Source organism: Gambusia affinis, linkage group LG08, assembly GCF_019740435.1.
Source record: "Gambusia affinis linkage group LG08, SWU_Gaff_1.0, whole genome shotgun sequence".
Classification (NCBI taxonomy): Eukaryota; Metazoa; Chordata; class Actinopteri; order Cyprinodontiformes; family Poeciliidae; genus Gambusia; species Gambusia affinis.
Window position 1 is genome coordinate 29030582 of NC_057875.1, and position 25761 is coordinate 29056342.

At 38.0% G+C, this 25761-nt stretch overlaps 1 protein-coding gene across 1 annotated transcript in view; it reads left to right on the top strand.

Moving 5' to 3' along the window:
- The window catches only part of LOC122836031 (oxysterol-binding protein-related protein 5-like), a 38131-nt gene extending 14760 nt beyond the window's left edge, over positions 1-23371 (top strand). Inside the window, 22 exon segments of the mRNA XM_044125668.1 lie at positions 5215-5368; positions 5637-5710; positions 7784-7864; positions 8120-8221; positions 8671-8823; positions 8825-8878; positions 9889-9973; positions 10087-10249; positions 13161-13350; positions 13679-13863; positions 13981-14062; positions 15118-15216; positions 15403-15499; positions 15685-15783; positions 17289-17386; positions 17989-18078; positions 18477-18613; positions 19435-19614; positions 19690-19819; positions 20773-20887; positions 21860-21962; positions 22874-23371. Of these exon segments, the coding sequence (XP_043981603.1) occupies positions 5233-5368; positions 5637-5710; positions 7784-7864; positions 8120-8221; positions 8671-8823; positions 8825-8878; positions 9889-9973; positions 10087-10249; positions 13161-13350; positions 13679-13863; positions 13981-14062; positions 15118-15216; positions 15403-15499; positions 15685-15783; positions 17289-17386; positions 17989-18078; positions 18477-18613; positions 19435-19614; positions 19690-19819; positions 20773-20887; positions 21860-21962; positions 22874-23009 (2589 nt within the window). The 5' untranslated portion in view covers positions 5215-5232 and the 3' untranslated portion in view covers positions 23010-23371.
- Positions 23372-25761: the final 2390 nt, after the last annotated feature.

A 25761-nucleotide genomic window follows, 5' to 3' on the forward strand; every position in this document is an offset into this window, starting at 1 on the left:
AACCCTCTTAGGAACTGTGTGTACCAAGGGAGGTTGAGTCTCTTGCCAGTGTAACCTGAAGTTCAAAGAACAGCTTTGTGCATAACCTCTGAGAATGTTTCTGCACTTAAAATTACTCTGTGTATAAGAATGTATCCACATATTTTTAAAAAATAAGATTTTACTTATTTATTTATTATTTTGAAACAGATAAATCAGAAACTTCCCTTACCAAGTTAATTTGATTTCAGATTTTAAAAAGAACTATAAATGAGCCAACATCTCAGCTGACAGAAAGTACTCTGAGAGAGGCTGCCTGCTTTTAATAGGGTCAATAGGAGGTCTGGTAAGAGGGTATTTTTGTCTCATCAGTTCCTCTAAAATAATCCTGAAATACCAGAGGACTTAGAATAGAACAACTAAATCACATATCCTCCCACAGTCTGTCACAAAATTAGACCTTATACATCTTCTTTAAAGATACACTAGACTGTCTTCTGCTTGTTTTAAGTTAGTTGTTGACTTGTACACATTTTCTTAAAGTTGTACTTTTTATTTAAAATCCTTTATGTCTGCTGATTAAGTTGAAAATGTCTAATCTTTCAGTTAGACATCATTGTTATTACTACAACCCTGTTGTCTTCTTAAATGATGAGAGGTTACTTGGGTGAATAAAATGAATACATGTTGCAGTCGGGGAGAAAATAAAACATCTTCCATATAGTAGGATGACAAACGTTCTTATGCAAGCATTGTATTTGCTTCTGTAGACATCAGTCTCCATTGTTTATCCTAGAAGCTGCTCTTGGCAACATCCCATTGGTGAATATCTGGGTCATGTAACCAGCCATTAGTCACTGTTGATGGGGGGGTTAACATGGTGGGACATAAATGGATAGATGAGAGTGTCTCGAGTTAATCTATGCCCTGGAACAGCTTGATGGCTTGATGCTGGTGGTCACTTTGTGAAGCCTCTTCTACTTTAAACTATTGGACGAAATATGCAGTGTTAGGGTTTTGTTTTTTTTGTTCTCTCCAAGACAACAGTGCATTTGTGTTCAGTTTGCACTAGGCATAGACCTGTATGAGATTCCATATCATTGTTTGACAGTATTTACACAGAACATGTATACTATTAACATCTACTTTTATCTAAACAGTAAAACAACAATTGCTGCTAAAATGATCCAACTTATGAATGATTGACTTTTTGGGGGATTTACATTATATGTAATAACTCACTACAGTTAGCGACTGTAGTAAAATGATAATATCAGAACATCAGTAAAGATTTAATAATTTCATAGAACATGTTTTTTGGGGGTATTTTGTTTTTATTCAAAGACATAAGCAACAATGTAGAAAAAAACACTTTACAAGTAATTTAATATTATATGTTTTTGTTTTTCTGCTCTTTATAGTGTAACACCAGGATTAAAAGGGTACTTTCACACCAGAGGTTTTTTTGTCATCTTTCTCATGTAGGCCTCTTCGTTTGGGCAGGTGTTAACATTCATGATGAGTCTTGTGCAGACTAAACAAGTGAACTATCAAACCAACCAAGCGAAGAATTAATGGATGATTTACAGACTTTAATTTGGTCTGAAAACTTTTAAGTCCTTGCAATTGTTTGCTCTCTTTCTAACCAAAACAGTTGGACCGTCTCTCCCTCTCAGGCTTCTTCTTCTGTTCTGTTGGATTTGTCTCTTGTATAGAGATTTCAGCGTGCTGCTCATACTGATGAAACTATATGATGTTGACTTTTTTTTAAGCCTCCTTTCAACCTGCAGGGACAAATTAATAACAGCTTTAGTTTCTCATCTAATTTCTTCTGTAAATGTAGACGGTTACAGAAAGAGTTGAAACCTCAAATGTTTTGCCACAACACACCAGAAGTCTGTGTCTGTTGAAACATTATTCTGGATCTGCCCTGTTTGTGCCGTTTATGGACAGCACAAATTAATAATCAGGTCTGTTGCATCCAGATAATTTCACAGGGTTTTTAAGTAGAGGTACAGTTTTTTTATTCTTATATTTAGCAGTTGAAATTGTTCTCAACAAGAAATCCTCTCTATTCAAGCTTTCAGCCTTTATTTTGCAGCCCAAACTTGTATGATCACTATTGAGGCTAATATTTATCTGAGTCAGCTCATCGAAGCTTAATAAAACATGCAGGTTGGAACATGTCAGTGTTACCTTTCATCCCCCGCCCCTCCACCCAGGTCGTGCAATGATTACTAAAACAAACAGGCTCCATGTCAAGCGATTCACCTCGACAGTTTAACGATTGGTAAGGAACTTGTTGTTTTTGAATTTTTACGGTATGTTTATGTTTTCTTTTTCCATGGTTTGAATCTTTCTGGCAGTAGAGTATATGTTTCTTACTGGTCTCATGTTCCGGTACCATTGAAGTTTCCACAAGGGGCTTGTATCTCAAGATAAATATTAGCCCAGCACCTGCACAGTATTGCATTGTAGATTGAGTAAATGTTGGCTTAGTTTGTCAAACTTTACTCACTGTGTACTGTGAGTGGTGAGGATTGAGTTCTTGCATAGTTCCACGTTGTATTTGTGTCGAAACGAGGTTAGGGAAACTGAGAGTATGGAAATAACAGTTTAAATTTATCCCTAGTTTTATCATGTAACCTGATCCTCCTCCATTTCTTTCTGTTGTCTTCATGTGGGTCCACCGAACAGTATGATGATTTTACTAATATTTTAATATTTTGGGTCTTAAGTAAAAGTGGCTTCGGTGTAATTTCACTCTTTTACTCTTTAGTAAGGACTTTTCATACCTTTTTGTCACAAAAAATGCCACTGTCATGTTCAGTGTAGGTCATGTAATGTACTCCTAATGAGCTCAAATGGTGGGGTTATTTTTCTGTTCAAGCTTTGCACCTTGAGCTTGATTAGCTGCGTTTGCTGTTCCTGCTATCTGTATGTCTTCGCTCATAATCAGGTCGATGGTCAGCAAATGGTTTTTAATTCTGAGATTCTGTACGGTGGGATTGCCATTGTGCTCCCATTGCGTAATGCTAAAGCTTCTAGATTTTTCCCATGCTGCTCGCACCCCACACAGGGTTCAGCACTGTACTACACATGCACGTATGCACTGCAGCAGAAGTGAGCTATTTATAGACCTGCCCCACAAAGGCAAATAAAGGTCTATTTAAATTGACCCTTTTCCCTACCTTTTAAATTTCTACTTGATTGTTTTTTTTAGAGTGGAGGATAAAAATCAAACCTTAAAAAAAACTGGAACATTTCAGATGAAAGCACAGTTAGGATGATGATAGAATGAGTCACCCAGGCAGAGTAGACAATGGGTAGAAGTGGGGAGTGGGAATGGTGAGGATGTGAATATGCTTTTTGTATTATTGATATGCATAGGAATGTACTTGTAGTAGGAGGGCTCACTTAAGTGGTTAGAATTTCAACAGCCTGTCCTGCGGTTTCACGTTTCAGACTTCCAGTCATTGTTAAAGTTCAGGTTTTTGTGCCCCAAATATTACCTCAGTGTAGTAATATGACATACTTCATAATCCTCAATATATTCACAGTGGAGTAATGTGGGAGGTGAAAAATATGAATCAGTGATTTCTGCAGGATTTTTCTTGAATGTTGCAAATTAGGAGCTGCAGGAAAGTTGACTCTGTAGGCTGAGTGTCAGAGGGTGTATTCTGCTATTCGTGCTTCGTCTTCTAGTGGAAATGAATAGGACTGCATTGATTGGAATGGAGCATGGCTTTTCACACACACACACCCAAATGGTAACGGATATCCTGCATTAACCGCACTGTTTTAGCATTACACCTAAATCGCAGTAACCAGCTCAGACCCTGTTGAAACAAGTGCTATGATCCTGTCTGGAAGCAGCTGTGACCCTCAGCAGTTGCTAATTGTGTGCTATGAATAGTTTCAACATAAAGGCTAGCTCAGTGGAGGAGGAAATCAAAACAAGGGTTGTTGTTTTGTTTTCCTTCTCTGCTGTTTTATGTTCAAATATAAAATCAATAGACATGCACTAAGTGTAGCCATGATTGTTCTTCTCTATGGCTGTACAATATTAGCCCAGGTCTTTTGAAAGATTTTTTATTTCAAGAAGACATACCTGGTTAAATAAAGTTTACATACATGCATACACTAGAAAATCTTACGATGAATATACTATTTGTAAATAATGTGATGACAATATCAGATACAATATATTCCTGTTTGTTTTTTGTTTTTTTTTATTCCTCGTCTTTCTAATCTGTTCTTCCTGCTCCATGTGACCATTAGCATTTTTGAGAATATCATTAGTGATACTGGTGTATCGAGCTTTTGCTAGGGTAAGAATCTGTCCTATTGGCCAAATATTACATTCACATGAAAATAGCAACTTCAGAGCTCTTAAAATATATTAGTCAGCAATGTTTGCTCTCCAAACAGTCCTTGTGATGTAAACAAAGCACACACTGATATTGCAATCACAGTATTTTTGCAATATAATGTAATATTCTTCTTCTAACTATATTGAACTGATTGAGTATATTAAAAGTTCACAAATCAATCGGTGGCACACTAGATCAAAAATGAGTCCCATAAATAGTCAATCTGATTAATTCTGTCCTTGTAAGGATTTTTTTGTTATGAAAATAGTGAATGTTTCTGCATATATTTATCAAAATAATATGCACAAAAAGAATCACCAAAATTAAAATGCAGAAATATGAAAGGAAGGGGAGAAAGATGCTTATTAGATGCTTTGATGTACTTTCAGGTGTCATGCTCTACAGGACAAATTGCGGCACAACAGTAATTACAACCTGCATATTCACGATTTCATTTTGTAGACATTTGTAGTAATTCATACAATTCAATTGTAGATTTTTTATTTTTTTTTGTGTGGTAATGAAACAATGTCAGTGAAAGCTTTCTGTGTTTGCACAAATCAGTTTAGACATTAGAAAAGTTGTGGCTGTTGCGTTTGGGATCACTGGACGGCGAATCAGTGCGGACAGACGCACTGGAGTGGGTTAGAGGCCTCCTTCTGTCTCTGACCCTGGCAATGTTCAGTCTGAACTGCTTGTCACTGCCATGCTCCGTGTCGCTATGTGAGCAGGCTGGCATGTTCGTGTACAGTATGGCTTTGTTAGTGTTGGGGAAGAATGAAAGGGCACATAGATCTACACGAAAAAGGAGTGCGTTTGAATGACTTAGTTTTGTTGTCTTGCTTTGTTTATTTCTATAAAGGACAAGCAAGTTGTCAGGATGAAGGAGGAGAATTTGCTCCAACGGAGGCTTTCTCTTTGCCCTACCGCCACCTCTCCACCTAAAATTGACCCCCGCACACTCACCCGGAACTTGTCTTATGGAGGAGACAATGACATCTACAACTTCAGCACAGGTAAGAGGCTTTTAAGCTGACAATTGTGAAATGTAAATTTGTGTGTGAAATTAGGTATGGTGATATTTCAGAAACCTTTGCTGGTGGATTCCTGTGTTTGTGAAAATATGCCGTGCTGTACTGCAGAGTATTTATCCCATTAATAAATGAACAAACATGACCGGCTGCTTGTTAGATGCTTTGGTGGCTGCTGCGCTTTAATTGTTTGTCTGCAGGTTTAATCACTGAGCGCATTTGTATGTGACTGTGTGTTGTGGGTTCCCACCAGGCAGTGAGACAGACAGGAATGCTCTCTCCATGCTGAGTAGTGAACTTAGTCCTGCCCAATCACCAGACAGCAAGGTAAGACTGCATTTCCTGATTGGGCAGTTCCCCAACCTACATGACAATAAATCTCCTCCTTAGGCAGGAACACAGCTGCTCTTACATTCTAGCATAATTTCTTTTCATTGTTTCTTTAACAATTTGGAACATGTACAAGCTGGCAAAGCTTTCAGTTTTTGATGCCTTCATTTGTGAACTGAAGTACTTTTAGGCCCTTTTTAGAAAGTTATAATCAAATGCATATAAAGCCAATATTCAAAGCCTTGCAAATGTTTTCACGCAAACTTTTTCACAGTTTAAAATAACTAATTTCAGTGTACACCTATAATAAGAAAAAAATATTTTGAAAATAATGCTATAGAAAGTGTGTTGCTGTACATTTGTATTTAGGTACTTTTAAGTTGTTTCTATTAAATCTTCTAAAGCCTGTAGTAAACAGGCTTTATGAGAGTCCTTATTAGTAAATAGACACCACCTATGCATAATCTAATTTCTATAACTAAAAATGCAGCTGTTCTATGAAGGCCTTAAAGATTTTTTAGAGAACATTAGTGAGCAAACGGAGAATCTGTTCAAGGTAAACTAGGCTGACTACTATGGTCAAATAGCTACTATTGATAGAAAGCCTTAGGAACTCTGCAGTTTGCAACAGGCATGTAAGCAAACTAGGTTTAAATGCTCTACATTTTATGCTCCAACGGGCTGAACTAAATCAGCCCATTGCCCTGAACACACAATTCTTACTTCAAAACATGATGTAGGAACAAAACATGGGGTAGACATAGTAACCCTGAGAGAAGGTTTTTCTTCAATAGGAACATGCAAACTGGTCAGATATGGAGTCAAATTCCATGAAAGGATGCAAGGAATCAAATTTTGGAAAATCCTTGAAGAGAACTTTAAGAGACTGCTAAAAACGTGAGACTGTGACCAAGGCTCACCTTTGTGAGTACTAAATAGTGTCGAGACATAAATCTAATTGAGAACCTGTAGCAGGACTTACAAATCCAATCTGAATAAATTTACGACAAGCAATTTTGGGGAAAAAAAAAAATAAGAAAGAAAGAAATGGGCATACATTTCAGTCTTTATATTCTGATGGGGATATACCAAACACATATCACTTAAAATCTCCAAAAGACAATTTGAAGTTCAAACACGGCAAAATATGAAAAAAGTTTTAAGAGGTATCAAAACTTTTGCAAGCCACTGTAAGTAACCCAAAAATGCAAATGGCTGCTTGTTTTGTAAAATTATTGCAAAGCTGCATTTTATACATCAAGGCCGTGGTGGGAACTGTGTCTTTTACTGCCTCAAGGCAAATGATTGACAACATTGACCCATCTTGAAACTGCTTTTGCAAGACAATCTTTTCTTATTGTTATGTGATAAGATGATATGGCTTCTCACAAAAGTTGCAAGTGGTAACCATTTGATCTCATCTTGTCTCGTCCCCTGCCCACATGTCGCTTTGCCTTGCTCATCCTCACTATTTTGCCTTATACCTTATATAAGATAATAAGCCTGTGTGCAGTTGCATCACCGGTCCTTTTCCTTGTCATCTATCCTATATGCCCATAAAGAACAACCTGGACTGAGAACAGTTCTGTTGTTGCATACTTTCACTTACACAAGGATATATTTTGTGTAATGATTATTATTTGTTGCACTTACAGAAGTTTAAATATATATATAAAACATTACAGAAAATTAATTGGCATGTTTGGCAGGTAACTGATATGCACTTTTTGCCTTCTGCGACTTTAAACATTAAGGTTTATTGGTTTGTGGCCACAGTTTCACAACTCATAGAAAAAGCCACATTCTTGCTTCTGACAAGCGTTAGGGAACATTTTGTCCTGAGTGTGATCAAATGCAAACTTAATAAGCCTTCATAGCAGAACATTTTTAGTTCTCAGCGATATTAAAAAGCTCAATCCCAAAATCTTTTTTAGTCTGTATGGTTCAATATGAGCTTCTGCAAGGTAATTTTTCCCATTTAAAATTAAATCTTTTCCAAGGCGGTTGCAGCTTTCAGGGTTTGTTTGTTTCAAAGAGGTTCTTTTTACTTTCTTTCCCTCTTGACTCCAGTCTGAGTCCAGGATGTTTAATGGCGTTGAAAAGGACAGCCCCTCCCCCACCGAGAAGCTGGCTCGAAAGGAGTCTCTCAAGGTACACGTCACTTCCTTGCCTGAGAAACTGAGAAAATGTTGAGCCTTATTGTGCCACAGTTTCTTTGTCATTAAGTAGGTCAAGTGGCTATTTGGGAACCTTTTAAAACGCTATTTAATGCTTTCGATTTGTGTGACACGTCTCAAATGAATATTTCAGCTAGTTTGACTCTGCTTCCACCTAGTGTTGGCTTATACGACATCGTTTTCTCTCTGTGAGACTGATGACTCGGTATCATTTTATTTTTCTCTTCAGGTTCAAAAGCAAAATTATCGGCAAGAGAAGAAGCGGGCAGCGAAGGAACTCTCCACTGCTCTTAAGGACCCCAGTGTTGTTGTCATGTCCAATTGGCTCAAGGTCTGAGAATGGCTCAAGCAGGACAATATTTATGATTGATTACACAATTGCTAATCATTTTGCATTTAAAATGTTGCTCTTAATATTATTTAATGTTGTCTTAATGCTTAAAACCTAGTCATGGTAGTTTATTAGATGCATTTTTATTCAACTGAAATGAGATGTTTACATATGTATTAACTTATCCAACCAGCCTTTTGTTTCACTGACTAAACCTTTTGTTGTTTGAGGCCAGTCATATTATTTGCTTTGCTAAATTTCAAATTAAGAAGTTTACATACATTTCCATAGCAGTTGATACAATAGCTTTGACTTGTATCAACTGCATGACTTGTGTTAAATATTTTGGGTCTAGGATAAACAGGTTGTTTTTAGACATTTTCTTTTTTTTTTTTTATATCTAGTTTTTGTTGTACATGTTACTTATTTCATTCATGTGACTACTTTAGATTCGTGGTTCTTTAAAGAGTTGGACCAAGTTGTGGTGTGCCTTAAGGCCTGGTGTGCTGCTGATCTATAAGACACCAACCCCAGACCACTGGGTGGGCACCATCCTTCTTAGTGCATGCAAGCTGATCGAGAGACCGTCCAAGAAATCCAAGCTGCTTCTGCTTCAAGCTCTACCATCCACTGGAGAAATCCATCTGGGCTGTCAAGGTTTGGCATGTTTAATGACTTACTGGTCAAACTGGGATTTGGGGTCAAGGTTCAAATCAGTTCTGAAAGACGTTTTTGGTAGTTGTGATAATTACTTTGAATTGGAGTTGATAAAGACTGAGACAAAATATCCTAAATTAATGACACATTACCAATTATATATATATATAGATATATATAGATATATATATCTAGATATATAGATATATATATCTATCTATATATATATAGATAGATATATATATGTATATATATATACATATATATATGTATATATATATATGTTATATATATATACACCTACACCCTAAATGTGTTACAGAAGATACACGTTTGATGAAGGACAAATTAACTGAAGGAGTTTTTGGTTTAGCAACACGGAGCTAAAATTCAAATTCAACAGACCCATGGTCTTTAGCATAAACATTGACTAAACAAAAATAGAATAAACCTGCTAAGTTAAGCTAGGTGCACAAAATGCTATTCAGTTTTAATATTTTGCTCTTTAGAAAATAGCACTGTCTCTAACTGATATACGCCATCAAGAATTCTTCTTCCTTTAGTTTACTGACATTACATTTGAAACAGTGTTGTCTAAATAAGACTGATTATCTTGCTTTGTTGCCCACTATCTCCTTTAGTTAGGAGCTAGTGTAATAACACTATTTCCACCGCTAAACAAAAGTGTGCACCAATAGGTATGCGAGGGGTAGTTCTGCACTGCTATAGGGTTTGTATAAGCTTAAACAACATTAAATGATAACTAACTCTCTATGTTTGCATGAAGCAGTCTCTAGACATGGATAAACACAAATTTATATCTACACAAGTGAATAAATAGTATAATATGACGTTTCGGTACAGATGATCACACTCAGACAGCAATAAATCTCAAACCTACTATTCTTTCACTCTATTTTCTGAACAAGTATCATACCTTTCTTTCATTGAAATGACCAAAAGCTTCGACTGTTTTCTCATAAGTCAATGTGTTTGATTTCTCTCTTTAGGGTCCAAAAGGAGAAAATGTCGGTTCCATCACGCAGCCTTTACCCAGCAACTACCTGATCTTCAGAGCTGCATCTGAGTCTGATGGTGGGCTGTTGTTACTCTTTGAGTTCTATATTGCTTCATGCATTATACAAAGTTTTTTGGACATTAGAACATACTAATAACACAGTTTTCCTTCTTGGATCTTTTGCCTGCAGGCCGGTGCTGGATGGATGCCCTGGAGCTGGCTCTAAGCAGTTCCACTCTCTACAAAATATCTCCCAGACCTGAAAAGGAGGGCGATATCTGTATGGCTTCAGATTCTTCACATATACTCCAGCTGCTGCAGTCTTCTCCACTCACTGCGACAGAGCTGCAAGAGTGAGTAATACACAACTACCACATGCTCTGTGTGAAGTATATCTTCAATACATCCTTATGAACAGCTTAGAATAGTAGGATAAAAATCATGGATTCACTGGGGAAACCTTCTGTATGTACCACTAGTCTGTTCTTTCTATCTCAGCAGGACATGCTGACTGACAATCATCTCTCAATCCATCTGTCCAATGAGTCCACAATGTGCACAGTGATTTTACAAATAGCTCCATAAATATTTGTATGCACATGTCTATTAGCTTCCTCGGCCAGAAATGATCTGCTTTTCTCCAAATTTGGTATCAATCAGAGAAAATACAATGCTGGATTCTCTCTCCTTACTCTTCCCTGTGATTATGTTAAAGAATGTGGTTAATAAATCATATAAATTCATGATTTAAATGGCAGCTGTGGCTACTATCCAGTAGCTCTCCGCCATCAGCGTGTGGGTGTGTGCATGAATGGGTGAATGACTGTATGTAGTGTGAAGCGGTTTGGGATCTTCTGGACATGCTAAAACGCTATACATGTACAAGCCATTTACCATTTTATTTAGCAGTTTTGGTTCATGGTAAATGCTTTATTGACTTTCAAATCTGTCAGCACACTCGTTGAGGGACGATTGTATCTTTAAAGCGGTCCTCTTTTCTTAAACACTGAAGATTTGTTTATGTGCATCTGCTGTGCTTTCACATCTAACAGCTGTGCTTTCACATTAAACTGTCCATATGTTTGCGCAAAACTATTTCAGTGTCTTCATCTAAAGTAGCTGAAGGTGACAGCTTGTTGTGACTGGAGGATAAGTTGAAATATCTGAGTTGTAGTAAGAAAAGCCTAATCTAAATTATATTGTGCAAAGGTCCTTGCCAGCCTGTTTAAAGTGGTCTTGAACAATATCGCCTCAGAGTTTTTAAGGATTTAAAACAAAAATAATTCTTTGGTTGCTTTTTCACAACTTTTTTTGGTGTAGTACTTTTACCTGATCATGACTGCAGTCTTAGCAGCTCTGCCTCAATAAGTGAGCTTTCAGGTGGACAGGAAAAGAAAATCTATCACTTTTACTCAGCAGAGACCTAGGATTCTCTAGGTCTCTAGGTTACTACTGACAGTATGCCAATATGTAGCCAGCAGATGATTGCCAATCATTTTTGTTTTAGATTATTTTGTGGTAAACAATTGTAAAATGGTAATTTTACTCTAAATATTCCAGTTGAATTCTCATTGAATTGCTACCTGTGATTGTTGCAGCCCCATCTTTCTCCATTGTGCTGTTCACATCTTACATTAGCTCCCCTCCTCATGCTTCGCTCTCGCTGTCTCCATGCCTGAACCCTCCCTCAAGCCCTCTCTCTAGCCATCCCTTCCTGCAGCCCCTCCTCTCTTTCCTCAGCACCCTGAGACTGACCAATCTCAGCACTCTATTCGTTCACATGACTGACAAGGGAGCAGGAAGATGGAGCACACCACCTAAAAAGCAAATCAGCCATTGCAGGATTTTCATACACACCTTGCCTCACAGGCAGTGCTTTTCACAGGCACATTCAGGAAGCAGGTAGAGGAGTGTTAGAGGGACAAAGCTGAGCCTGTTGTCAGCGGACAGAAGCCATTCACGCACACAGGAGAGAAGGGGAGAGAAAGCCAGGCTACATCTGTGCTTGGATTTGCTGATAAAATTATCAGTTGTTGGATTCTTGTGGAAGAACTTCTCCCTATGCTGTTTAGTTTGACGGTAAGAGAAAGCAGTTTGCATTATTGTGTTTGGGCTAACAGATAACTCTGTGGTTTAGGTAGTAATTCTGCCGGAATGTAGTTCTTCAGGACTGCCATGCCCTGGGGGAGTTTCGAAATAACTGAACTGTCTTCCATTGTTAAAGAACATGAGCTGCTTCCTGGTTGTCTTTGACCATAGTTACATAACTGAGCAGGTGACAGTGCAATTGCCGTCCACTATTCCCAGGATAGGTGCAGGATTTATGACATAGTCACTACCGAGAGCGACTGTGACGACGGTCTGTTTAACTTTCAGTTTTACTGCGTTCGCTTTAATCACATGCACCGTTTATATTCTGCGGCTTTCGATCGAAGGTAATAAATGGCCAAAGGACGTTTCTCTCATGCCACCCATCATCGCTGCTCATAATTCTCATTCTCACATCTGTTTTATGTGGTGATTCGTAGGCTGATGAATGACTTTTTCTATTAATTTTTTTTTCTGCCAGTATTCTGGTTTTCTGCCTGCGGATCTGAGGTTTGATTAGTTTAGTCTGCATTAGATGCAGCTTGAATTAGAATTGGATGTTGCCATACGTGTCTTCACACGTACGACTTAAAGAGTCGCTGTCTCTTTAAGATCTTAACCACTTAGATAGTGGTCAGTTTTTTGCTCCCAAGCCAACAAAGCCTCCACTAATTTAGTTTAATAAATGTTACATTGATCCGCTTTATTATTACCATGGGTTATTTATTCTCAAATAGCGTACAATTTCCAGGTGGGTACAACAAATATTTGTTGTAGGCATCTGCATCATTAAACAAATGCAGTTTATAACTCTGTGAGCAACAATCTCCATCTCTAAATACAGTCTGGTCTTGTGAAATTAATTTTAGTTCATTAAGTCTGATGTTTGTTATTCCCTTATTAATAAAATCCAGTATAGCGTAAACACTAAATGTGGGTTGATTATTGTCATCTTCCATAACATAAAGATATAGGAACAGACTATATTTGAAATGTGATCCACCCTAAATATTATTTCCAGGAGCTACAAAGCTTGCCTCTCATTTCAAAATAATTGAAATTTTACAGTTAAAAAAACAGCATAATTTTCAACAGGAGAAAGCTGTGATCTGGTTGTTTCTCTGGACTGATTGGAGCATATTACTTAGCTTTGTGCTTTTTCTCTGCTTTTCTCAGGTTGAGTCACATGGAGCATGATGGTTCTTCAGACAAATCGGAGCGTGAGACTCATGATGACTGGGATACAACGGGCAATGAGAACGGCGGGAGGCTGACGGAGGAGAGCGACATAGAGCCTTCAGAAGAAATGCCACCCGGGCCACAAGCTACAGCTTATGTGGAGCAGAGTACGGAGGACATGGCTGAGGTAAACGGGCTGGTTCTGGGATTAGGCTCTGTTTGAACGGAAGCTCTCCTCCTCATCCCATCTATTCACTCAGATGGCCCAAGAGTGCCATCTCAGCAATGAGTGCCCAAGAGTGCCATCTGAGCAATGAGTGCCCAAGAGTGCCATCTGAGCAATGGTTTTGAGAATGGCTTTCTCAAAACCATTCCTCAGTTATAGTGACCAATGTTTTATAAAGCTTGAAACCACACCTCATTTGAACAACCAGAATAACTTCACTGTCATTCTCGGTTGAAATCAGCAAGTCACTGCATACATTCTTGTTGCTGGTGGCTTTGTGTTTGTTTAGGCTGGTGAAGCTTCTCAGGTTGAGACTGTATCAGAGGAGAACAAAGGTCTAATCTGGGGCCTGCTGAAACAGCTGCGACCAGGCATGGACTTGTCAAAGGTGGTGCTACCGACCTTCATCCTGGAACCTCGCTCCTTCCTGGACAAGCTGTCTGACTACTATTATCATGCTGATCTGCTATCACAGTTAGTAATGTTTTATTCATAAGTGTTTATTCAAAACTAGGTAAACAATTTACATTCTAACTATGTCTTGCATTTTCCTTCATCTTTGGAAATGTTCTTTTCCCAACTTAATCGAAGGGCTTCTCTAGAAGAAAGTGCATACGGTCGGATCAAGCAGGTGCTGAGATGGTATTTGTCTGGCTTCTACAAAAAGCCAAAGGTATGATCACTTTTAATTGTTAGAGCCTATTATTTTAGTTTTGCATTAAATCAAACGGAGGAGTTACCGTGGCTAGCATTGCCAGTCAATTGACTTCGTGTGTTTTCCATGGCAAATGCCTGTTCTTATTTTAACTGAGTTTTCCAGAAGGCTGGCAGCATTTACAAATCCAGCATGTTCCATGACAACCTTCCTGTTATCTGCTGAAAGTCTTGCTCTCTCTCCCTTTGTCACAACTTGAATGAAAAGCTGTAATGTAAAGTTTCTTTTTAAATAATAATAAATTTCTGTTTTTCTTCTGACTTCTTTTCTCTACTGATACTAAAAGGTTGTTTCCTTTGAGTGTTATTTCTTCAGCAACAATGAAAAGCTTTGTTAGTCCAATCTGAAAACACTTATGTATAGAGTTTTATGACTATCCATTAAAACAAGGAACCTGTTTAGCTGATCAAATGATCATCTTACTGAGGCTCAGTGATTTTTATCTAAATATAAGAGAATTTGCTGTTTGATAACTACAACATCCTCTGGTCTCCTTGTTCTCAGTTAGACTCTTGTACTCGGCTGCACAGCAACATCTTTGGCTATTTGCATTTTTGCAAATAGCCAAAGATGAGTCTTATTTCAGGGCTCATCAATTACCCTGAAATTACCACAAAAGACATCAAGTGACATTTTATGTGTGAGCTGCCTAACAAATTTCTACAGTAAAAATGTCAGGAAGACATTTTCCTCTCGCTTCCACTTGTTGGGGATTTATTTGCTGTGTGGAGGCAGCACTGCAGCCAGTAGAAAATGGCTGTAGATCAATCCAGCCTTACTCAGCAATTTTGTTGCTGACTCCTTTTGAACCATACATATACATGGATTCATGGACTCATTATCTGTTGTTATACAGCCTACAGATGGCCACTTTTTACTGATGCTTTAGTCAGAATATTTGACTATATTTTACTTTTACTTTTTTACTTCTACTTTGATTAATTAAATAAACTAACATGAAGGATAGTCATGTTACATGGTGTTTTTAATTGAGACTATTTTTGCATTTCCAGGGTCTGAAAAAGCCTTACAATCCAATTCTGGGGGAGACATTTCGGTGCTGCTGGCTCCATCCTCAGACTGACAGCTGCACGTTCTACATAGCCGAGCAGGTTAACCCAGATTTAAAGCTCTAAAAAGCGGGGAATGACTCATCCATTGTGTGAAATGTCTTGCACAGAATGACAAACAAAATGGGGCAAAGCACACAGCTGCTATAAATTTTAAAGCTTGGTATCCGACACTTGGGTTGTCTCGCTCTGCTGCTTAAATGTTTCTCTCCTTGTGTTTTCCATCAGGTGTCACACCATCCTCCCATCTCTGCATTTTATGTCTGCAACCGGAAGGACGGTTTCTGTATCGGGGGAAGCATCCTGGCCAAGTCCAAGTTCTATGGTACACAACCTATTATATATGTCTTGTTCATCAAAACTAAAGTAACCTCATCAACGACTAGTTTATACAATCATTTAAATTGGGATATAACCACAGCCATTTTGATCGCAGTGTTTAGACAACTTAATACTAGTATCAAGAATTATTAAGAAGAGTAAGTAGCAGTCCATTGTTTTCTCTTGCAGGTAACTCTCTATCAGCTATTCTAGATGGCAAAGCTAGACTTCTGTTCCTGAGCAGAGACGAGGAGTATGCCATCACCATGCCCTACGCTCACTGCAAAGGTAATATTTCTATTACAAAAACACTTGACAATCTCTTGTACTATCTATTTTGTCAACCATGGTCCCTTTTTTCTCTTTGTGACTGAAAGAAGTCTCAGGGAGATTGCTCTTATTTACATACTTTTCCACATAAATCAACATCTCATGTAAAAAAAAATATCTGTCCTCTCTTTGAAAAATGTTTGTTTTTCTTTTATATTTATAAATCCAAAATAGTAAATAGACTTTAATTAAAATGTTTGTTCTTTAAATATGAGAACAAATTCCCTATAGTAGATATTTATCAAAAAGTATAAGTTGTCTTTTTTCAAAAGGGCATCTAATGCTTACAATTTTAATTAAATGTTAGTTTGTTGGACTGAGGACTAAAATGTCTCTTTAAATTGCAAAGTTGCAGACTCCTGCAGCACTACTCCACCTAAACAAGCATGTAGTGACAGCAAACATTCACTTAAGTCTTTAACTTTGCAACAATCCTGCATACTGAGCGTGCAAGTTCAGTGATGAGGAATAAACGTCCACAGAAGCACTGATTCAAAAGTACTTTATGGAAATTAGTGAATGGCAGTAATGACTCTTTGAGTGGCTTTATTTGGGAGAGTAACACAGCTAATCAGGTGCACATCCTGTTGTTATAGGATGAAAGGCAGCACATGGCTTTGTCTATGTCTGAGAGGGGTTTAAACACAGAAATACAGCCAGGTACATTAACTAAAGGAAGAGAAGACAAAGTTATTTCCAGAAGTAACTTGGCCAGTGTCACCCTGCAGGAAGATTTTGCAGCTAAATGGAACAACAGACAAGACAAGATGTGTCTTCAATTTCCATTCCCTTCATAAGTCTGTGTCTAGAGGCAGGGCAGCAACCATTACATTTGCTGCTTGTAAACTCAGCCGTGCACAGATTTTGTAGACAAACCCAGAGCTAAAAAAATACTAAGCCTATGTTAACTATATAAACATTGTTATAGCTTTTACCATGCAATTAACTCCTACATTTCCACTTTTATTTTGAATAAAAATCAATGCTGGCCTCCTGCATTTATTTCTTGTTGAACTCACCTCATAGTTCATCGCTTCTTCAACTGACTGAGAATACAGGAGACTAATATGGAAATTCATTTGCCCTGTTTACAAAGACATCTTTCTGTTCAGACGAATCATGTGTATACTGCCTCTTTTACAACCATCTGCTGCAGCCGACATGTCAGAGTTACGAGAAATTACGCAGTTATTTGAAATGTATTCCTACCATGATCCATATTCTGAATTACGCAAGATTTTGATGTAGTCAAAATCAGCTCATGTTTATATATTGTCAAGAGGGAAATTTTACAGCCCAGTTTTGGAATGCATTCAGAGTAAATGGTGGGATAATAACCATGACCTAATGCAGGACTGCTTTAGATTAGGGAATAGGGAATTAAAATCGTATCTATTACAGGCAAAATGTAAAGTTATCCGATGGGTTGTGTATCTAATGACGCAATGCCTTGTCTCCCGTAGGTTTCCTGTATGGCACTATGACACTAGAGTTGGGAGGGAAAGTTACCATCGAATGTGAAAAGACAAAATGTTTTGCAGAACTGGAGTTTAAATTAAAGGTACGTCTTTGAACAAGTTAAAAATGGAGCCGCAAATAAATAATTCGATAATTAACGACTCTTGCTTTCTGTGAAGCACTTAGTTATTTATCTGTGAAAAGTGCTATGTAAAACAAGTTTACTTATTGGGATTCACGATGTGAAAATTTGAATGAATGTCATGAATAAATGTATATTGAAATAATTTTATGACAGAAATCTGTCTCCCATTCTCTCAGTTTAAGGATTTTGGGGAGCTCTAGTTGACTAAAGAGCATGATGATGTTGTGAGCTCCTAAATCATGCTGAGCCTCTGTTCATGTTTATTCAGTTGGCAGATACTTTCACCTAAACCAGCTTGCAAAAGAGGAAATAACAGTTCAGTAAATATTAAATCTAACTAGAAGTGTGTTTCTGCGGGTGTCTTGAAAATTTCAAATGAGATTTTTCAGGCCATTGCTAAGGTCAGGTTTTATATCTTCCATAAATATATATTTTTAGATAATTCTTTTGTCTGACGTGTTGTAATTCAAGCTGGAGAAGTTGGGTGCAGAGCAGCAAACAGCCCTGTAGGAAGTATTTATCGGCTTTCCTGAAACTTGTTTTTCCTGTCCGTTCTCTAGCCTTTCCTCGGAGGCGCCAGCTCAGTAAATCAGATCAGTGGGAAGATCGTTATGGGAGATGAATTATTGGCCACCATTGATGGACACTGGGTGAGAGCTCTTCTACCTAACTGCTTCAATTTGTGTCTCTTCCATTCTGCTTCTCTTCCAGCATCCCTGTTCACCTCACATTTGTTGCTCTTGGGTATTCAGTTATTCTCATCTCTAATTAAGAACAGAATTGGTAATTATAGGTTCAAGAGCAGAAGGCAGACACTGCAGGAAAAAGGCCGTAATTTAGCGTCTCATATCCGGGGCAGGAGTGTCAAGGCTTTAGGAAACACTAAAAAACCTTTTTCTGACACAGAGTCCCTGGAAACTTTAAACATTATCATCACTTTATCGTTGACATCATATATCAGGCTGATATTAAGGAACAGTGAAAGGGTTGCATTGTGACTTGAAGATGTTTGTAAGCCTGATCTTTTTCTGTATTTTTTTCAAATCAGGACAGCGAGGTGTTTATTCAAGAGAAGCGCTCCAGTCAGCAGGAAACTCTGTGGAACCCAACAAAAGAAATCCGCAGCAGGCGTCTCAAACGACAAGTGGTCCAGTTAGAGCAGCAGGGGGAGTTTGAGTCTGAAAGGTAAACCTCTAATGGGCTACCAAAGGTTTTCTCTCTGGAACGTAATTTCCCAGAACCTTTCTGTCTTCCTGTTTTTGTGCGTGCTTCCAGAAGGATTTAGTGTGAGGTACTTTTCTGGAAAAATTATTTGTAAGATCAGTAAAACCTCTATTGATTTATTTTGTATTACAGAACACAAAACGATTTCATTGGTTTAAAAAATTGTTAAATGGATTTTGGTGAGAGCCAAAATCTGTCTCATCACTGTTTTTATGGATATGCTAAAAGTAGATGTCTGCAACTCCTTAACGAAGGTCGGATCATTTTTTTTTAATGAATGTGGATGCAAACTCTGTAAAACACTGATATTCAGTATGGGTGGCTGAATGCTAAAAGATACAGAATTTGTGTTGTGTTATTTAAAGGTAACATAACATATTAGTTGCAGAAGACAATACTTGTAGGTTATTCAACCAGTGATAAATTTTGTGGATCCTTCCACCATGTAGCGCCACCTTTTAATATGTTAAAACTGTCCTAGATGCCAACCATGGCTGTTTTCAACCGACTTTTGTCTGATTCAGCCTGCAGTGGAAATCCAAGGGAAACAAAAACTTCCCTAGTAAACTGTGCTGGTTCCTGCAGTGGAAACACTTCCCTATAGTCAAAAGTATTGAAACACCTCCATAGAGCCAAACTAACCCAGTAACTGTAGTCATTGTTCAATAAAAATGCACAAGTTTGATTTGAGAAATGCAAAATTATACATTTTCAATGTTTTCAGTTTGTTGTATTATTTTATTTATTTATCATTAAGCATCTGATCTGTGATGTTCCAACAGACTATGGCAGCACGTGACCAGCGCCATCATGGATCGGGACCAAATGAGGGCAACGCAGGAGAAGTTTGTCCTGGAGGAGGCTCAGCGGAAAGAAGCGAAGGAGAGAGGAGAAAGACTCTGGATTCCTAAACTTTTCCAGCAGGATCCTGTCACCTCCGAGTGGACCTACAAGCACCTTGAGTATGAACGCTCTCCTACTCAAAACTACTAGAACAAATAAAAGATCAGCTTTTGCAGCATGTTTTTCCTTTCCAGCACTCGTCCGTGGGACGCTGAGGCTTGTCTCGTTCAGTTTGAGAAGGATGGAGTGATTCAGACTCAGGAGAAAATGCAGAGACAACACAACGGGCTTTCTTACAACCACAGCTGGACCAGGCAACACAAGGTGAACTACAGATTAAAGTCAGCACAGAGTGCTCACCCACACACAAGCTTTGTTTTGGCTTTTTTAAAAATATGATTAATAGAATACCATGAACAGAACAGTCCTAGAAAATTAGTCAGACTGAACTGCCCATTTGAGATTCTAAAGACAGGCTTTTTCCTATTTGGTTTTTCCCAAATAATAATCCACTTATATAACCACAAAAAAAAAACTGTTTTATCAGTCTGTAATTAGTGTGAATGCTGTAGACTTTGTGCAACTTGAAGTTTTACCACATTCTGCTTGTTTAGGACATTACAGCTATGTCTTTTGGTATTGACATGTCCTGTGGTTTATGAAATATTCAGCTTTTTCTGATGTTTTTGTGACCCATTGTAATGAATAGAACATGCCATAACTTCTAAAACATTCTGCTAAAATCTTTGCCCTTTTCAAAACTAACTGCTTCCATGTACTTTTAGCTAGAAACACCATTCATATTTTATAATGTAGTCATGTCCTTCAACTACTTCTGTTTATTTATTTATTTTTTTTATTTATTTCAGCTTTTTCATATCTTCCGCAGGTTTCATAAAACCCCTCTTCAAGTTTTTGTTTGCATTTTGCTCAATCTTCAGAAAAGAAAGCTAGCCCACTCGCTCTGAGGTTTCCCAATCTAACCCTTGCAAAGAAGAAGCTAGCTTCAGCTTTTTAGATCATTTTAGCTTATAAGCCATTATAAGCCAAAAGTTTTCACTCTTCTTCTATGGTTTTTCTATTTAGGTTTTACAGGCTCTTTTTACATTATTCTGCTGCTTTTGTCTATTTCTTAGATTTCTGCAAATCTTCTGCATTTGACTTTTCACCAAAATAGGAACAGTATTCGCACTGCATTTTCACAGAAAATGCAAATTATTCTAGTTTTCTCTTAGTTTTTATGCATTAAAAAGAGGAAACACATACATTATTTACAGGCGGAGGTAAATGGGAAGCACAGGAAGGCCAGCAGCCAGCCGTCTACTTGTAGCCAGAACACTGAGAGCAGCAGCACCACTCCAGAACCAACACATGAGTCTTCTGACAATGAAGGTGAGGGTTCATTTGCACACAAGCCAGAGAAGCTTTGTATAATCTCTTGTAAATTCAGCCACTGGTTTGCACCACAAATTAATTATTATTTGTTTGTTTTGTGTAGCAGTTGAAATCTTCATAACAGAGGTTGCCAGAGAGAAGTCGGATTATTGATTTTGTAAATATTTACTGTAGAGGTTTAAATACATCGACAGATCTTAACTTAATCTTAGAAAAACATGTTTATTGAATGTGTAACAAAAATATGTCTCTCATAGAAATAATAATTTTATTCCACCTATACTTATGTCGCTAATGATGTAAATACTTTATGGTGGTGTGCTGCACCACATGAATTAATTTATTTTCTGTATATTTGGATTGTGTAAGTTAACCAATTAGATGTTATCACAACTCTGCTTGAGGAGCAACCAGTCCATGAAAGGTACTGAACAATTTTATTTAGATCTTTACCGCATATTAACTGCAAATTTGGACAAATAAATATATGTTAATATTTATATTTTTGAGAAGAAATTCTTATTTTTTTATAATTTACTTTGACTTGTATAAAAACTAACAAATGTAAAAATGTAAAGATATTCTGTACATCTTTAAAAACAGAAAATGAGAAACAGGTCCTGACTGGGGTGCAAAGGAACATCAATTAAAAAATATTATAGACTTTTATTTAAATATTCAAAAACTGGATGATTTAAGGAAATTTTCAGTAGTAACCTTAAATATTTTTCTAACAAGAAGTATGATGATAAACACAAGTAACTATGAAATATGACTGTTGTTCCCTGTTTCAGGCATTTTGAGTTACTTTATATTTAAACATTTAATATTACAGGTGATTTAAAATTTAGAGTTCAAAAATAATTACATGAATCAAATTGTGTCGTTCAAAGGTTTTCATTTTTCTTCATCTTTAAGCTTCGTAGAATAGGCTTTAATGTTTCATTCTCATCTGTGTTTTCTACCCAGGCTTCTCCAGCCAATGCGCTCGCTGCAGTAAAGAGGTGAAGGACATTGCTCTGATCGAGGCCTCCATCACATCCATACAGAGGACGCAGCAGGATATTCAAAGGTCAGAAAACCGCATTGCACTTTAGTGAATGAAATCTTAATGATTTATCTGAAAACCAGTTAAAACAGACATTTCTGTCTCTGGCAGATTTAGATTTAAAATTACTTCAATTCAACCAGTAAGTTTGATTCTATTAAGAAATTAAATGACCAACTCTAGGAAGATGGTAGCATTTGCAGAACGAATGTCAACTTTACAAAAAAAAGTGTTATTAAGCAATAATGATAGAAACCATCATCTATATGTAATAAGCTCCAAACCTTTTGAAGACCTCCTGGCCGTCCCCCTAAAGTTCGTCTCCCTGCTCAGATTCAAGTCGGGAATTTGGCTGAGCCACTTAAAAATATGAATATTAGTCCCAGTTAGAAGAAACATGTTGGTAAAGTTAAAAGATTGCTTTAAGGTAGGACTGTATGATGCTACTGCGACAGACTGGTGACCTGTCCAGGGTGAACCCCGCCTCTCGCCCGGGACGCAGCTGGAGATGGGCACCAGCAACCCTCCCGACCCCATTAAGGACGAAGGGTGTAAAGAATGGATGGATGGATGTATGATGCTAGGAAAGCATGTGATTTTATTGTCTATTGGTTTTGGGTTCTTTTCTATTAGAAGTGATTTCCTAATGACTTCTACACATTACTATCATTTCACCTTGTCAAACATTTTTCCTTCTGCTTCCAACAAGCATCACTAAACATGTTACTGACACAGAGAACCTCAATACCTTTGCACTTTGTTAATTAGCTAATATTTATTGCAGTCCAGGCTGTTCTTTGTGATACTAATATTGCTGCTAGTGCTATTGTGTTACCAGTAGATTAGCAATATAAAATGTGTTAATATAACTGTTTAGGACTTGTTACAGGAGCTGTAATTGAGAAACTCTTAACCCAGTTGACCTCTGTTTGTAGGAACCTGGCGGCTCTGGGTCGCCAGCTGTCTCGGCAGAGGCAGACAGATGACGGCATGTCCTTAACCGGCCGTCACTGCCTCATCCTCTGCGTTCTGCTCCTCTCCCAGCTTCTCCTCAACTACGTCTTCACCTGAGCCAGCTCCTACGGGAGAAGTTTCCCTCCAGCGCCGGTCTGGCTTTAAAGCTTCCAAGAAAAAGCACACAGACTCAGATCACGCCGACAGAGACCTCAGATCATCGCTCGGAGGGAAACTTGCTCCCTTTTGTGTCCTTCATAGGAGGAGGAGCACAGACTTTATAGCAATAAACACAGCCACAACAACCGTCTGTCAGTCACCTGCAGAGAGGAACGGCACCTCCTAGCGTAGCCAGACTGAAACAGCACCGGCACTCGCGCACTTTGGACAGGAAAGGGATATTATGAGCACGACTAGAAAAATGAAAAACGTGGAAAGATTTTGATAAAAGAAATGACAGAGAGGATGTTTTCACCATTCCCTAGTGTCTTTTTTTATACATATCTATATATATATATATTGCCCTGCAATACTGTTCATCTGTGAGCGTGCCTCTGTATGTGTGATGTGGGTATTATCAGTAGGCCCTATGGGCACAAGCAGATCACGTCTTGGACTTCTCCTGCTTCCCTTCCACTCCAGACTTTGGGCCTTAATAATGAAGCCAAAAAGAGGAAAAGTACCAGAAATAATTATAGAAATGAAGAAAGAACATCTTCAAAACAGTGCAATTGTGTATTTTATTTTATAATTTTTTTTTGTATCAATGTTCACTCAAAAACACTCTGTCTCGTCTTTTTAATGATGATTTTACCAAAACAGTATTTATGATCCGAAAGGACAAAGAGTACTTGTTTACAGGGAAAACTGGATGTGCTTTCTGTGACACATCGGAAGCGAAGGATAAAAGATGATAAGGCAGGGCAGCGAGCCAAACAGAGTGTCTTTATATTTGTGTGCCTGCTGTATCTGAAGGAATGGTAGATGATGTTGGTCTTGGCCACTAACTAGTGTGTACAATCAGTCACCGCTTGTGAAGGAAGGAACACAGGGAAGCATGACCATATGAGCCTAAGAGAAGGGATTTCTGTGTGCATTTTGGTCTTCACCACCTGCAAATGACTGTCTTAGATGTAAACAGTAACAAAAGACACAAAAAGAAACAAAAAAAAAAAAAAAAAAGAGTTTTCACTTTGAATCAGTTTGTATATATTTGTCGGGTTTCGAAGAGATTTGAGAATGTATTTATTAGGAGATTCACCGTGTCTTCACAAATTCAATACAAAGGACCTGGAACAACAATCGCTCTCTGACGGTTGGTCAGTTCGTCCACTTGTGTGCTTGAGTGTGATTGAGCACATCTTCTCGTGTTTTCTACTCTGCTACCATGTTGTAGGGATTCTACAGATATTTTCTTGTATGGAACAAAATGACACACCTTGGTAATGTTTTCATTGATATGTTGGATACTGTAGTACTACAGTAAACATGTTTTATCCCTGGAGCTCTCTGTGTGAACATCACTTGACACGCAAACTTTTTCTGTAGATGTAAGTTGTTCTTTTACTAACTATCCACCAGATGGCGATACATTCATGCACAAAGTCAGATCTCTGTGGGACTGAAAAACACTCTTCACGCAACTTCCCATAGCATAAATGGAAAACAATTTACCACATTTTAGAGACATAAGTCTTAAACACTTTTTATTTGCATGTTGACACTTTTCTTTAGCCTCCACTAGTCCGCTTCTCTTTTTTTTTTTACACCCGGAAGTACTCGGTGTCCTCTGAGATGCAAGCTAAGGGCAGATGATGAGAGAAAATCAAAAAGCAGAATCCACTCAAAGAGCGTCAAAAATTGGTGGAGACCAATAGTTCAATAACAGAAGATAGTTTAGCTTACAGAAAATAAAAAAGCAGGAAGAAACTACAAGTTTGAACAGTATTTGAGCTAAATTATTGCTATCTTGCTTTGTACGTGTATTTAGTTCAAATAATATTTAACACTTTGAGTTTTTAAACTTAAAATTGAACCCAGTCTTAAAGTTCTTGAACAATGTTGATTTTCTTAGAACATTCTGGAAGAAGATTCTGAAGTAGTCTCTCATTACTCACTTACAGAACATCACTTTTGAGCTGACCTCATACTTAAAGGTAAAACCATGTAATTTACAAAAATAAAACTCTAAAACATGAAACTATTTTTTATCGCCCATATATGAAGTAGCTCAAACAGCTAGTATGAGGACATTTCCAAAACGTTTTAAACGGTGGTGCAGAGGTGAAGCACAACCCACATATGGAGGCCTTACATCCCAGTTAACATCTGGGAACCAGAATGGGAACTGGGAACTCGTTAGCCGCTTTCCTGTCTGACCACTCTCAAATAAATGCTACAACAGCTGATAAAATGTTTACCCAATAGAAGTTGTAACAGAACAGAAACATGGATATTTGGACCATCAGTGGTTTTTGTGTCAACTGCTGGAACGCCCAAATTCTTTAAAAATCCCAGAGAAGTGAAGCACTAACATTTGCAGTAAATAGTAGCAAGCAGCAAATATTTCCCAGTGTCGCAAGACTGAGGTTCCAATCTACATCTCGGCTATGATTGACGTGTTTACTGATTGGCCCTGAAAAGAATGTGATCAGATGCAGACACATTGTATCCACATGAAGCTGCCTCAGATCACCAGAGTTGCTCCCTCTCTCCTTCCTGCTCTGCTGGAGGACAAGCCCAGACAAGTCCTCTGTCTCCGCCTGCCGCCTGCCTCTGAGCACGGCTCGGTCCATTCCAGACACGCCTGAGCCGCAACAGAGAGTCGTCCCACACAACAAACATCCAGCCTGAATCCTTCTGCCCTTCA